This window comes from Alnus glutinosa, chromosome 8 (assembly GCF_958979055.1).
Source record: "Alnus glutinosa chromosome 8, dhAlnGlut1.1, whole genome shotgun sequence".
NCBI lineage: Eukaryota > Viridiplantae > Streptophyta > Magnoliopsida > Fagales > Betulaceae > Alnus > Alnus glutinosa.
Window position 1 is genome coordinate 6226219 of NC_084893.1, and position 15579 is coordinate 6241797.

Below are 15579 nucleotides of genomic sequence, written 5' to 3' on the forward strand. Positions count from 1 at the left end.
TTGAGGGGCCTCAGCTAAAACTATTAAGAATTAAATAAGCTTTGAGAATATTTTCAACACATCTCTTAATAGTTTAATTGCTTCTTCCTTTGTTGTTGATGTCCCAATAATTGAAGGGACAAAAATGATGATGATTTTTGGTTAGGGTACTGTTTATCATGTGAGAGCATTTTTGTCGAATGCAAAAGGATGGTGAAACCCTACATCCTTTTATAGATGCAATAGTGCCTTCTGGGGTATGCTTGTACCCTTCACCCTTGCCAGTGAGACACTGAGACCTACACTTGAAAGGATTGTGTCTATCTATCATGAATAGACCACTTCCCCATGAAAACTTATCACCAGATAGAGATTAATTATGGTGTATGAGGGTGTACCCTGTTATAATATGATCACTCCCCCACACAAACCTTCAATGTATATAGTAACACTAATCTCGGCTATGCCTTGTTTCATTTTTTTTTTTTTTTAGGCTTATAATTTAGGTTAAAACAAGAGTGTTTTTTCTCTCTCTCTCTCTCTCTCAATTTAGGTTAAAACAACTTAGCTCGGAACATAATTCCCAACTTTAAACCCACTCCTATACTCCATAGTCCATCCACAGCCATTTCCTATTGGATATACTTGCAAATGTTAATTAACTGGAACCTACAAAACTTCATAAAAACAGCGGAAGAAATATATATTGAGTTTATAGGGGTGTAAAGCCAGTCGGTTATAATCGGCCGGTAACGAGCAAACCATTTTTGTTATCGGTTGGAAATAACCTATAACTGATCTTACCTGAGCGGTTGCTAGTTTTAAAAAATATTTAAATCAGTTATAACCGGGTGTGTGTGTGTGTATATATATATAATATTTAAATGTAATTATTTATTTTAAAAATTAAAATAATAAAATTCTAGCCTTTAGGGTTTTACTTTCCGATTTCCATTCCAACTTTACATGCTAATAAAAGCTGATTTTTTTTTAAAGGGCTAAAAACGTTTAAATTAAGTCCAAAAAGTAGGCCCAATGCCCAAAAAACCATTTTTTTTTTTTTAAATTTAGTTATCAATGCGAATAACCAGATACCAATCGGTAACCGCTGGTTATAAAATAATGGGTTAACCGACTATCTTGGTTACGGTTACCTGTTTTAGCCAATAACCAATAACCATAACTGGGTTCTCACTCTTATTAAGTTATGTAATGTCAATCACCTCAAAATTGAACCCTTCTTATAATTGTATGAATATTAATTAACTAATTAAATTCATAATTTCTTACCAGATTAAATTTTTTTTTTTTGATAAATTTCAATTTTAATATGGTATCAGAATATAGATTTTAAATTCGAACTCTAATTAAATATTTTATGTATTGTTATTTACTTAAATTATTGTTAAAATTTTAATTAATGGGCTCGACCGATCACTGAATTAGTTGGGCTCAGAACAATCTTTTAAGCCTTGCTCAAGCCACTCACTATCCAAACTGGGCCTGCCACCTTGGCTCCCCAGAAAAGCACTGAATCTCCGTCACCTTACTAGTCATGTTATCACTACCTCAGTGAGTATCAAAGCGCTCCGGAAAAAAGTTTGAAATAGAAAAACACTTCAAAAGAAAATGGCGGGCCAAAGCAATTTTTGATTCAAATACATTTGTGTGTGTGCGCGTTTGTGTGCAAATGGAGACCCAAGCGGAGGATACTGTACGGACGAATATGGAGTCGATGCGATTGATCTGCGACAGAGAAATACCCAAAAAGCAGCAGAAGATGGACGCTGTGATTGCGTCGTTTCGGAAGTCCCTGGAATCGATCGGGGCCAGAGCACAGGAGACCGTCCAAAATCACGGTAAGGGATCGCGTGGATTTGTCTATTAGTTGAGGATATTCGAGGGTTTGTGAGTGTTTCCTTGGATTTTCTGCCCAAATTAGGGTTTTTGAGTGCGAGGCTGTTGGGGTTTTGTTCACATTTGAGGACCGAAAATGTTAATTTGAACTTTTATTTATTTTTGTCGTTAGGGAAACTAGGGGAACTTAAAGCTAAGCTGAGAGAGGCGGAGGATGAGATGGTGAAAGCCCTAGCAGGTACATGTCTCTGCTTCTTGAGTTCCGAGCCGATTGGGAATTTGAAATCTGTGTTGTTTGGTAATTTTGAATTTGAATTCGGATTATTCTCTTTTGTGAATAGCTGGTGACTGTTTTTTGTAATTAGAAAATGAATTCCTTCAAGGTTTAAACTTGGTTTTTTATTTTTATTTTTTATTATTATTATTTTTATTTCTTACTATTGTCATGTAGTGAAGACCCGTAAAGAGGCCAAGCGGATGGCGATAATGGACTCTATTTCTGCTCAAAAAGCTAGAGTAGAAGAGCTTAAAAGAAGCGTGCAAGAGCAGAAGGCTAAGAGGAATCAATATGCAGCAACTGTATCTCAACAATCTCTAGGTATTTTCCTCTCATCATGTTGGTTGGTTTGTACTCTGTCCATGTATTTTATAAGTTTATGTGCAATATCTAATGATTTATAATGTGTATGGAGGTTGTTAGATATGTGATAAAAAAATCATCCATGTTAGTCCCTAATCTTGGTTAAGTATTTTCTCCTTTGTGAAAAGGCATTCTTGGGAATATGGAAATAGGTTTGTTAAGACCATTATTGTGGTCCATTAGACAGTCGTCTCTCTTTAGTGGGTTATATACATGCAATATATGATGTTATACATGCGAGAGCATAGAAGAGAAAAGAGAGAGAGGAAGGGGTTTTTCTCTGTAAGAGTTTATCTACAACATCTCTTGCAAAAATTTGATCCAATCTAGTTGGGGTGCTTTAATGGTTTGTTTGTATCTGTAAATACATTGCGAGAGTATGAGATTGTTAAGGATCATGATTTCGATTCCTAGTTGTTAAGGATCATGGAGGTTATCAGAGTAGTTCTTCACAAGCTTTACAACTCGGTATAAAGAGAAGAAAGAGAGGTAGATCTTCACTAGCTGATCAACCTTGTCATCCTTCCTATAAATCATCCTTTGAAACGAAGGTATGATCCTAGGTTAACCTGATCTGGTGAGGGATACCGATACTGGCAAGAGCTCGGGAGCTTAACAAAAGACACAGAATTTAATTAAACATAACAATGAACAGTGCTGTGAATGTTTGCTTTTCTCTTTCTAGTTACGTGTCTCCTCTTGTATACTACCAATGTATTTAGGGATGTCTTACGCTTTTAATAAGATTGGTTTATTACTTTATGAAAGAAAAAAACAGTGCTGTATAATTTTGCCTTTCCAGCTCATTAAACTCAACACACCCACATACAGGCCCTAAAAACGAGCCTTAGTACTTGGAAAGGATCCTACTTCACATGGTTCTATGAAACAGTAACTTGCTTTTCCATTGACCATGAAATAGGATTAGCTCCAAGGAATATGCAATGGCCCATAGTTTCTTTCTAGTTTGGTGATTTCTTTTGTATACTTGTGGTGTACTTTGGGGCACTTTACGCTTTTAATAAGATTTGATTATTAATTATCAAAAAAATAAAAATGCAATGGCCCATAGTGGAAACGGAATCATACAAATAATGGACAAACTCCGTGAAAGAAACATTAATATAATTCATATACATCACTTAAGGGTAAATGTCTCGAATAAATGCAACGAGTAACTAAGAATCCTGTAATGTAGACAAAAGTAGTTTTTATCCCTTCAAAGCTCTAATCCCATTTTTTTTTAATGACAAAGAATCCCTTCAAGGCAAGGCCCTTTTGGAACCCATCTTGTCGAGTAAACCTCAGATACACGACTTTGCCTACAAGAACCGTGTATTAGGTTATTGAAGAAACTCGAACAGTTGACCTCGTGGTATTACACCAAACGAGCGACCATTCGAGCTAATCCTCATGGGCTATTGATTAGAGCTAGGATTCCTAGAAGATAAAAGAGAAAGAAATTTGACTTCATTACCCGCATTGGTTTCCCTTTTTAAATGTATACCATCATTGCTTATCCAGAAAAATGACCATATAATTGGTTGTAAATTATTAAGAGTGACGGTAATTGAACCCCAAGGGGTTGGCTCAAGTGGTAAAGGCCTTGGTCTTTGTGGTAGTCCCATGAGGTCTAAGGTTCGAATCCCCTTGGGTGGAAACAATTCCTTGGTGCCAGCCGGTCGGTGAAGCCAGAGTATTACCCGATTTGTGTAGAAGGGGCGCTTTACATAGGTCCAAGGTTTACCTGACAGGGGTAGGTACACGAAGTGGCCTTACCTTAGAGGGGTTCCTTGTCATCAAAAAGAAAGAGTGAAGGTAATTGTCTTCTCAGTTTATCTAATTAGTAACTAAAAGTGTGTGAATCTTGCATCCTTGATGACTATGTTAGATGACTTATAATATTTTTTTAGCATCCATTCATGCCCTATTACGTTGTGTTCCAATGAGGCATTGCACGTAAAATGTATGGACTTATAAGCTACTAACCATATAAGTAAGCATTCAATCACAATCACCTTTTGAGTTGGTCATGTCAAGATACTGCCACATACATTATCCGTGTTAAGTTCTCTATGTTGTGTTTTGCGAACTAGCTAGTGGCCAGTTGAAAGTCTTATTTATCTTATTTCTGATTTTTTACCTAATCCAAAAGGAGAAAAATTGAAAGAGGTTAATCACTGTAGCTCAATATATCTTGGGTTTGTGCAAGTGCTGGCATTTGTTCTGTATTTGTTTTCTTTTTCTGTTGGTCAAAGCCATTTGTCAACATTGATATGTAGTGTCTTTGTTTATGAATCTGAAGCTATATTGTCAAGGAAAGGATGTTATAGTTTACTTTTTGTTCTCTGCCCATTTCCATTTTGTACCATCAACAGCTTTGGCAGCATCTGAAGAAAAAAGTAATGAAGAAGTTGAATGTAAAGGTGAAACACAAGAAGCAATTTCGTGGTACAATAGGGTTCTTGGTTTCCATGTTGAAGGCGGACCTGGTAATTGAACTCGTTTAAAATTGTGCAACATTTATTCTGTTTTTTAAAGATTGATTTTCTTACAAGTTTTTTGTTCTCTAGGGGTAAAATTCACCTTCAAGAACATTAATTTGAAAAATCCAAATGAGGAGTACTCTTTCACCATTCGCTATGCATATGATACTTATACCTGTAAGTGATGAAGTCCCATAATTGGTCATGCTGTAACGTCAAATATATGTCAATGATGTGCATTTTAAGATATTATATGTTTTCTGTCATATCAGTGTTAGATTGCGATCCACACTTGAATGACACCAAAGAGTTGATCCATGAGTTGAACAAAACCAATGGTTTATTCAAATTTGTTAGAATCATGAGAGAGAAGTTTCAAGAAGCTGTGGCACAAGGTACAATCTTACCTCTTGCATCCAACCAAGCACATCGCATGCCTCAGAAATGACATCCAATTAACAATGAGGGCTGGCTCTTCTTAAGGGATACCCATTCTAGTAACCAAGAGCCAAAAATAAATTATTTTACCTGTAGCATTTACCTTACACATTTTGTACACAGCTATGAAATTTTAGAGAAGTTTTATGGTTAGGTTTTCTTTTTCTTTCATTGATGTGCAACTTATATCTGATTAAAATTATTGTGGCATACATGATTCAACAGGATTTTTGCCCCAATTAACAACTCATCATCAAGAGTCTTCCACAATCTCTACATCTGCTCCATCTTTTTCAGTCTCAACGGACAAAAGTGAATCCTCAGTCGTGGAAAATGACCAAGTTAAATGTGGAGAAGGCAATAGACCTTCGAAGAAAGCACACCATGCAAGAGCTATGATTCCAGCTATTCTATCTCCGGGATCAGCATCATCTCTTCGGCGGTCCCCTCGTTTCAAGGTATCATCAAAATGATTGGATTCTGTGTGATTCATTCGCCTTTTTGTACTTTTAGAAAGTATCAAAATGGTAAAAAAAAAAAAATTCACACATCACATCAATGACTATTTTTTGAACCATATTAGAGTTGCATATGATTGTAAATTTGTAACTGTCAAAATATTCTTCCTAATATTTTGGGGGGAGTGGATTTCCAATATAGTAAGGAGACCTCATGGATTGTAGCCTTTGGAAGAGCATTAGGGTGGGTTGGGAGAGATTCTTGGGTTAAAGTAGATTCATGAGAAAAGAAGGTAGAAGGGTTTGTTTTTGGCATACTTGAGTGGTGTGCCGATAGTGCCCTTAAGGAGGTTTTTCATAATTTATTCATGATTGTAGAAGACAAGGATGCTTTTGTATATTCTTTTTTGGGGACATCAGATGATGAGAGGGCCCATTCTTGGAACCTCATATTTGTTCGTGCTTTTCATGATGGGAAGTTAATATCAGTTGATATGCTGCTTGATCTCTTTATATTCTAATATGCCAGTGAAAGAAGAGGTTGACATTGAAGCTTAAATGTGGATGTCAATTTCGTGTACACGCTTGCTATAATTCTTAAGAGGTTTGAATGACATGCAATTCCTTTATAGGAGTATTTTGGGAAGTAAAATAGCCATACGGGTGGTTTTTTTTTGTGTGGATAATAGCCTTAAGGATGGTATCAACTGTGGATGGTCTGATCAAAGGGAATATTATAATAGTTGATTGGTGTTGCATATGTAAATGCAAAGGTGAGGCTATTGACCACCTGTTGCTTCATTGCAAGGTTGCTAGAGAGTTTTGGTCTTCCATTTTCGCTACTTCTGAAGTTACATTAGAGATGCCTTAGAAAGTAATTGAGTTGTTCTTTTTTTGGAAAGGATTGTTCTTGGAAGGTGTGGAAACAGTTTTATTTGGAATGCACTCTCTCTTTGCCTTATGTGGATGATTTGGAGAGAAAAATAACCCACCCTTAATGGTTACACTTGCCTATTCTTGAGCTGAAATCAGTATTCCTACTTTCCTGTTTGAGTGGTCTATGGCTTTTGTCATGTTTCTACTAAATTTTTTTAGACTTAATTATTTTGTTTCTATAGTCTCATATTGTAATTCTTTAGGGAAATCTTTGTAGATCGCTTGTATTCTTGGGAATTCTCTTTTTCAATAAAAATATTCATGTTACTTACAACAAAATTACTTACACATCTGATTAATGGCCCAGGAATAAGGCTTTGACAGTAGATGGACTTCTGGTAAGTTGGGCCATTGATCTAACGAAAGATATGGCTTTAAATATGACAGCAAAAGTGGATATGCACAGCCAATAAGCAGACGGGAACTGATGATGGATTAGCTTTTTGGTCATTAATTTTGAGCTAGTTCAGAATTAGTATAGTACTTTAGAAAAAGTTGGAAGTTTATTGATGTAAAAACTATGCTGCAATTCATGATATGATTGGATCTTGGTCAATATTATGATTCTTGGATACCACAATCATTATGAGAGGTTACTTCACAAAATCTTTTGCCTCGGATCTTTTACTTGTTTTAAATACTTTACTATCTTCTTTGAATTTAGTAACTAGACCCATAAATTAGAGATAAGATAATAAGTAATGCTTACAGGAATAATGAGTTCTGTAGTTGATAGAATCATACATATGATTATTTGATAATATTCTTATAGTGCTCACAAGAAGGCATTATTACAGGTTAAGAAATGAAGATGGTGTGAAGGTTATTTTATCACCTCAAAATTGATTCAACATGCACAAGATGCCCTAACCTGCTCAGCTAGTCATAATTCATGACTCAGGTTGCTTAACAATTGACATGTAAAGAACCACGGGTGAGTGTTGTGGATTAACAACACACGACAGCCTCTCGCCATGTAATGGTTGATGCAAAACTATGCAGTTTCATTTTGGAATGAAGTACAGCTGGTGGAATGCAGGCGTGATGATCCCAGAACTCTGTACTACGTATTTCCTTTGTTTTTATCTAATTATCAGATTTCAACTGTTTGACATAACTATTCCATTCCCCTCCCCCCTGATAAACAAGTTTTCAGTTTGTATCATTTGGCATAATGAGCTTTATTTACCATTTGAAGTGGAGTACATGGACAAATGGAGTGAGTTGGGTTCAACCTTGATAATTCTCTTCTCTATAATCTGATATTCAGATGGTTTGCCATCTTATACTTCAGACTACCTACATCTCCTTTTCATCAGGAAAGCCATCTTTCTTAATTCTTAGACTTTGGGTTCAAATGGGTTCCTTTGAATTTGTACCTTGAATTATATTCTCCTTTTTATGTTTAATAAATGCTTCTTTTTTTCTTTTTTTTTTTGTGACTTTGGATTATACCATGCTATTGAGCTGACAATTAGCTATTCATTTTTTTTCATATTCTGCTGGGGTGGCCAACCAGTTCATGCACTTATCAGATCTTTCTATTTTTATGCTTTATTATCCACTTTCTGATCCTAAAGAGAGAGAGATTTGTGAAATCATGATATTTTGTTATTAAATTAGCCTAGAACTGGAGGGCTACAGCCTTGAAAGGAATAGTTCTCAAGCCCCTTTATTGTCATGTATATTAGGTCACCATAAATTGGCTTCTCTGATGCCTTGTGCACTTCTAAATACAATATAAGCTTATATACATCATACATGAGTCCTAACTCTCTATATTTACAAAAGAAGAAACATCTTTGGGTGGTTGACCTAATCTCTTGTAAATCAGTGCACAAGTGCGCTTAAATAAGTTTTGTGCTTCAGATTCATCATTTGCTAGACTTGAGCAGTTACTCTCATTACAGTCTGCCAAGTATCTCCCACTCACCCCTTCCATTTGTGGGCTGAGAGCAACATGGCATGTGGTTGATGCACCCTGCAGAAAAAACAATTCATGTACCATAATATATTAGTACTCCAATGGATCAAATTGCTCTCTCTCTCTCTCTCTCTCTCATGAAATCTATTGAGCTCAACTGACAGGAATGCATGGGGACAAACCTGAGATGTTGACTTCAGTAATTTGGATGCAATGAAGAACAGAGAATCTGCATATAAGTTTAAAATATTTAGAATATGATTTCGCTTTGAACTGCAGCCTAAGATTGCTGTAGTTTTTTTTTTTATTATTATTTTTTTTTTTACAGCACTTGAGCCAAATTCTAGTACTAACATTTCAAATGAAAATGAAAGTAAAGTGATCGGGGAATAAATTCATGCCTGTTACAAAGCCCTTGTGAGCTCTAATAATTCCGGTCTTCACAATGCCCGGATGTACTGCATTGATGGTCACTCTTGCATTCCTGGCCTGCAAGATATTCCAAGCAACACTTCATCAATGGACATGCAAACCATTGTTTATAACATTATCGTCGTCATCATCATCATCACGAGGCTTTGCCCTAAATTCATTATTCGTTCTTGATTCGGTTGCGAAGGACAATGGGGCATGATCTTGCTAAACAAATTGGGGAAAATGAAAGATGGAGGATTAATCTTCACTCATTACCTTCAACTGTCTTGCCATTTCCTTGACATGCAATATGTTTGCCAACTTTGATTGAGCATATGCTCGAGTACCATTGTAACTGCACAAGTTAGAAAATAGTCATGTATTTGTTTTACATAAGTCATTATTATAAAACATAATTCAGCAATGCAATCGACAATTATATTGGTGTCTAGTGGTCTGAAGGGTGATTAGAACTGAAACCAAGGTACCAAGGATTTTTTTTTTTTTTTTTAAATGTTAGGAGAAGAGAAAAATGAGAAATTGTACTTCTTTGGATGGAGCATTTGATTGAAGGAAAAAGCATCTCTCTTCACCCAGCTGTGAATCATAGAAGTAACATTTATTATTCTTCCTTGGATGCCTGTATTGGCCGCTGTTTCTATCATTCTCTCTAACAGCATTTCTGTTAACAAAAAATGTCCTGCCAAAACAATTGAAAGAACAAGTTAAAACCCCTACTATATTTTCAAGGGTTTTAAATATATATATATTTTGGGTTAAACTGGAAATCTTTCCAAGGGTATTATTATAGGTTTACAAATGGATGCAATTCTATAACATTTAATCGGCGCCCCCATTCGGACAAAGTTTTCCTCCAACTGGGATTCTTAAATTGCAGTTGTTTTTAAAGCACATGATTCTTACACACTTTTTTACTAAGATTAACAGAGCATGTGGTTTTTCTAACTCAGGTTTAAGGGCACCATATGGAGATAACTCTAAGGACATATGTCAATTTCTTTTCGACTCAATTTGGAAGAAAATTTTGTTCGTCCAATTTGGGTTTAGGACAAAGCTATCCATTATGTTTTTTTTTTTTTTTTTTCTTCGATGAAAAGCTAAGCCATAATGATTTTCTTTTTATTTTATTTGTGGATGAAGAGCTACACCGGCCCTATGGTGCCCACTGCTTCTTTTAATCCCCTCTCAATTGATTTAGATTTACAACAATTTACAACAATTTACTGTCTAAATTATTAGTAATTCGGACAATAAATATGAAAGAGTTTTTATAAAGCTCATTTATCCAAGCAAGTGGACGGTTTGTCCGAGATCTATTTGGGTAAATGGGCCCCGCAAAAACTCTTTCATTTTTATTATCTAAATTGCTTACAGGAGATCTCCGCCCCTCCCAAACGCCTGCACTCGAACCTTACAGGTTACATGACTCAGACCACAGTAGAAGAAGAGGGGCCTCTTAGGCTATGTCATATGTGGACTAGACCCGGCCCTTCTTCACTCTGGAGGTTCAATTGGTCTGGAATTTCAAGTTTATAATTTTTTGAGTGTTTTTTTTTTTTTTTTTTTTTGTTCAAATGATGGCATCTGAAACACGAGTCCACTTGAGAAAGCAAACCCAAATTATTTTTGGATTAATTTAATTTTTTTTTAAAATCTTGGAACACTATCAATTAGACAAGGGTTAATTAATTAGTAGATTACCTAAGTAATTTGTAGCAAATGTCATCTCAATTTTGTCTTCAGAGAACTCCAAATTCTGAGAGAATATTCCAGCATTGTTTCTGCAAAAAAATGATTTTCTTTCATAATTAATATCATATAAAAAATCTCTCTCTCTCTCAAACACAAACACACAAATAAAATAAAAATAAATAAATAAATAATAAAAAAAATACAATAATACTCACATGAGAATGTTAAGAGGTAATCCTAGAGACAAAAAGTCGGCACAAAATCTCTTGACAGAAGTTAAAGAGCTTAAATCAGTCTCCAGCAATATGATCTCAGCCTGCGGACTCTCCTTTTGAATTTCCTCCTTCACTTCACCTGCCCTCCTTAGATCCCTCGCCGGAATCACAATCCTCACACCTCTCTTCGCCAACACTCTCGCCGTCTCAGCTCCAATGCCGGACGTCGCCCCTAATTAACAAAACCCAAAAAGCTTTAATTTTCTGTTATTTTTTGAACGGAAAGCTGAAATTATATATATATATGCATGAGAGAATTAACTCTTTTTTTTTTGGTTAATTAATTAAAAAAAATTAATTGTAAAAATTCAAAGGTTAAAACATGCTTAATTATCTATCACAATATATAATCCAGCTGAAAGCAGTGATCTACTATGGACCAATGAGACCCGGCTATTCAAAAGAGACAACAATCCATATCTTGGTACAGCCAAAAAGAACCACTGATAGAGATCCATCTTATAGTATATTCCTTGGAGATAGAATATATATATATATATATATATTTCTGTAAAAAAATATGAGCCTTACAAATTATATATCTTCAACCCTTTTTTTCTTTTCTCTCCAAAGAAAAGAACATATGCAGAATGAATGTCAGTACAGTTTCCGGTCTTGGGAGGGAATGAAATCCTGCAAAAGAAACTCACTTGAGCGTCGGAGTTATCTCCCGCCGGACCATCGATCCCGGCAAGCTCTTACACTTTTTGCTCTTTTGCAGGATTTCATTCACTTGCCTCAGGTGCTTTTCAAGACCGGAAACTGTACTAACACAGAAGAACACTTTCATGGTCATTAATCTTTGAAGAAGCCAACAGAAACACACACACACACACATGAAAGAAACCTCTTAATTACATGCAACTACCACAGAAAGATAACGTGGTTTGTTTTAATTTGGTTAGAGAATTAATGTTGTTGTTGTTGGAGACAAACCGGTGACAATAGCAGTTAGATGGCCGGAAGGGAGACAGCAAGAGCAATCCTGTGTGACTTCCTCGGCAGTGGAGTTTGAGCCATAACCACTTGGGCCTGCAATTCCTGCAAGATATCTCAGTGTTTCCTTCATGAGGGCACCAGCTGCCAACTTTTTGATCTTTTGCAACACCTGGAGAGACCATCTTATTTAGAAGCCACAGACGTACATATAGCACATCCAGACCAGAAACAGTTTTCCGGTAGTTTAAGGACCACCCTTACTAGGTGGTCTCAACCAATCAATGAACTTTAATGCCGTACCATCCATCACATATCAGAAATAGCTTATGAATTATGATTTGACTCCAAAAAATGCACCATTATTTTTGTCTTTGTTTCTCATAATTACTAGCTGTCCTTAATGGGTGGCATTGTTAGAAATTGTTATTTCCAGGCATGCTTTTGCTATTTCAAGTGCAATTTTTATGAAACCATGATCATTACAGCAGCTAGATATATGATATATAATATATATATATGAATGAAGTAGTAAAATCTCTTCTTCTTCTTCCTCTTTGTGATTAATTTTACTTTCTTGCGAAGTGATAGTCTCATGAGAAATCAACGTTCATAATGGTGAAAGAGAAATTAAGGTGGAATATTATAGGTTGTTGGCCGGTGGTAGGATTATTAGGTGGTCAATCGATATTGATCGAGCAAAAGATATGCTGAATAGTGGAAAAGATTCAATAGCCAAAGCCCTTTTTGTTTTCTCATTTGGGTTGGTGAGAAATGATAATTTTTTAATCTTCACATTTGGACGGCTTAATTCAGATCTTTTGGTTTGACAATAAATATCTCTTAATTAATTACTATATTTAAAATTCTACTTGTCCTCCACGGCAGGCAGGCTCCAAAATTAATTTAAATGATTCTTTATATATAAATATTAATTAACTAATATTTATTTTATTTTTATTTAAAAATAGTTCTTCCCCATTATATTTTGAGTAAAAAATTTATTTAGAGATCTTTTTTAGATTCATTAGCTTTTCTATTATTCTCTCTCTCTCTCGCTCCCTTTTTTATTTAAAAGAAAAAAAAAGAAAAAAAAAAAAAGAAAAAAGAAAAAAGATTTTCATAACCATCTCATACTCATCTCCATAAAATCAAGTTTTAAATTTACTATTAGATTTGTAGGACCCAATGTGAGTCTTACAAATCTAATGGTAGATTTGAAAATGAGATGGGTAGGTGATGTATTTGAATAATTTTCCTTTTCATACCTAGATGCATATTTTTTAGTAGGCATTTATAATTAAAAATAAAAGAAACATTTTCTATATTGAGTTTTGACAATATATGCTTTTTGGGATGTTTTTGCTATTTTAGCAAAAAAAAAAAAAAACATGATTAAAGAACCGACCAAAATACAAAGCACTTAAAATTATTTTAATTTTTATGTCACGTTAGAACACTTTTTCAATCAAAAAGTAAAAACACCCTATATATTATCATCGGAAGCCACATATGATTAGAATAAAATAAATTTTAAAACAGAAAACAATAGAACTTGATTTATCAAAGATTAATAAAGTTTGTTAAATGATGTATTTTGTGAGTTTTGTTAAAATATTAGAAAAAAATTATGAATAGAGAATTCATTGCGAATACTTTAATACTCTCAATCTACATAAATAACTACAAATTTTCCTAACAATTAGTCATTAGTAACTAATTATAAAACATAAAAAATTTGACTGAAAAAAGGCAAGACCTGATCGGCGGTCAAGGGGGGTACGGTGAGCTCGTAGCGCCTGGCCGGCGGCGATCCTGAGCCAATATTTAACAATTTATTTGGCATCCTTTACGTACATTAATTGATGACTAATGAGCAAAGAGCGAGATTCAACAATTGCGACACAAAGGGGCATCATAAGATAAATATATATTTTTTTAATAAAGAATTAATTAATGAATTAGATTCTGATGTCTTTGTCAACTGTACGTCATGATCCGTTATTACATAAATATATATATATATATATATAAAGAAATTTTTGATCATGCCCGAGAGCTACAAATGATAATAAATTATTAGGAATATTCCTGGTTAATTTATTTGGTCCATAGTTTATTTAAAGATACATTAATAATTAGTTTATTCATAGTTATTAAATAAACACAAAGGAAGAGAAATCAAGCTTAATTGCATGAATGGCCAAGCTTAACCCATGCGTTAACGTTTTTATTCCCTTTTCATGCCAAAAAAAAAAAAAAAAAATAGGAGAGCTTTTCTTGTTAGTCATGTCCATGCTCGGTAATGGTGGGCTGATTTCAAACTAGATGAATACGATTTTGCTTGGTAATTAATTAATTTTTTTTTTAATTTAAAATATAAATATTAACAAATAATTCAAAACATAAACACTCACAAAACATTCAAAATTAATTTTATTTTTATGTCTCATGAAAATTAGGGGTGTAAATCTGGGCCGGTTATAACCGGTCTGGATCCGGAACCGGGTACTAACTGGGCCCGAAAAATTGGAAAACCGGGATCCGGGTAGGTACACGGACCCGGTCCCAGGTACGTGCTTTCAAAAGACCCGGTTAAACCGGGAACCTGGGACCGGGTTGTTAATTATTAAAAACAAATAAAAAAAATACCCCCATGGACCGGAGATCTGGACCTGGACTACATATGTAACACCCCAGTCCCATATTGAGAATAGATAAATAACTCACATAGAGTGAGTGGTTTATAAAAGATAGATGAGTGCTAAGTCTCACATTGCCTAGTTATTAGGTGAAACTGGGCTTTATAATGGATTCTAGGGAAGCTTCAAATTGACTAGTCCTTTTGGGGTGATAGTGCAGATGTGGCTAGCGCTTTTCCTTGAGTCGTTACAAATAGTATCAAAGCTACCTAGTAACGCCAGGTCATGTGGTACTGGAGCATTGCATGATGTTGCTTTGACGGGGACGTCAGGAGTTTGTAACACCCCAGTTCCATATTGGGAATAGATAAATAACTCACATAGAGTGAATGATTTATAAAAGATAAATGAGTTCTAAGTCTCACATTGCCTAGTTACTAGGTGAAACTGGGCTTTATAATGGATTCTAGAGAAGGTTCAAATTGACTAGTCCTTTTGGGGTGATAACGCAGATGTTGCTAGCACTTTTCCTTAGGTCGTTACTACATATATTTCAGACAATTCACGTCTGAAATATATGTAGTCTAGATCCAGATTTTTTTGGGGCTCTATGTCTTCCACGTGGATCATTTTTCACAACGTATCAAATCTTTTTCTCCTCTTTCGGCCTCTTTTGAGTTTTGACAAAGGAAATTGTCACGTTAAAAAGTTCTATTAATTAATGAAATCGACATGCAAGAATATACCTTGCAAGCTGTTAGATTAATAATTTATTTTTTTATTAATTTAAATTTTTATGTCGAAACTCATTTATTTTTTTATTTTTATGTATTAATTTAAATATATACTAATTTTATATGTTCATCTATTTTTTTTATTTT

General features: G+C 34.8%; 2 protein-coding genes across 3 annotated transcripts; one reads left to right on the forward strand and one right to left on the reverse strand.

Annotated features, from left to right (window-relative positions):
- Positions 1 to 1548: 1548 nt before the first annotated feature.
- Positions 1549 to 8028, forward strand: LOC133875391 (kinetochore protein SPC25 homolog). Of its 2 annotated transcripts, none has more exons than XM_062313512.1 (8): positions 1549 to 1838; positions 2009 to 2074; positions 2288 to 2434; positions 4855 to 4968; positions 5050 to 5139; positions 5235 to 5357; positions 5626 to 5858; positions 7592 to 8028. In XM_062313512.1, exons 1-8 carry the CDS (start codon positions 1670 to 1672, stop codon positions 7601 to 7603), a joined length of 954 nt encoding a protein of 317 aa, XP_062169496.1. In that variant the 5' UTR covers positions 1549 to 1669; the 3' UTR covers positions 7604 to 8028. The 2 variants fall into 2 exon arrangements, with proteins under 2 accessions (XP_062169496.1, XP_062169497.1); XM_062313513.1 differs by lacking the exon at positions 7592 to 8028 and adding an exon at positions 7102 to 7469.
- Positions 8029 to 8440: 412 nt separating this feature from the next.
- Positions 8441 to 12427, reverse strand: LOC133875390 (short-chain dehydrogenase TIC 32 B, chloroplastic). The gene is made up of 8 exons (XM_062313511.1): positions 12057 to 12427; positions 11061 to 11292; positions 10855 to 10934; positions 9679 to 9832; positions 9409 to 9487; positions 9120 to 9207; positions 8901 to 8947; positions 8441 to 8775 (listed from the first exon to the last, which is right to left on the reverse strand). Exons 1-8 carry the CDS (start codon positions 12187 to 12189, stop codon positions 8563 to 8565), a joined length of 1026 nt encoding a protein of 341 aa, XP_062169495.1. The 5' UTR covers positions 12190 to 12427; the 3' UTR covers positions 8441 to 8562.
- Between the last annotated feature and the right edge of the window lie 3152 nt (positions 12428 to 15579).

Coding starts and splice junctions, on each gene's coding strand:
- LOC133875390 (XM_062313511.1), bottom strand. CDS start 12,189: ATGAAGGAAACACTGAGATATCTTGCAGGAATTGCAGGCCCAAGTGGT. Junction 9,488..9,678: donor CAAATGCTCCATCCAAAGAA/GTACAATTTCTC, acceptor TAACTTGTGCAG/TTACAATGGTACTCGAGCAT. Junction 8,948..9,119: donor TCACAAGGGCTTTGTAACAG/GCATGAATTTAT, acceptor ACTTATATGCAG/ATTCTCTGTTCTTCATTGCA.
- LOC133875391 (XM_062313512.1), top strand. CDS start 1,670: ATGGAGACCCAAGCGGAGGATACTGTACGGACGAATATGGAGTCGATG. Junction 2,435..4,854: donor TGTATCTCAACAATCTCTAG/GTATTTTCCTCT, acceptor TACCATCAACAG/CTTTGGCAGCATCTGAAGAA. Junction 4,969..5,049: donor CCATGTTGAAGGCGGACCTG/GTAATTGAACTC, acceptor TTTGTTCTCTAG/GGGTAAAATTCACCTTCAAG.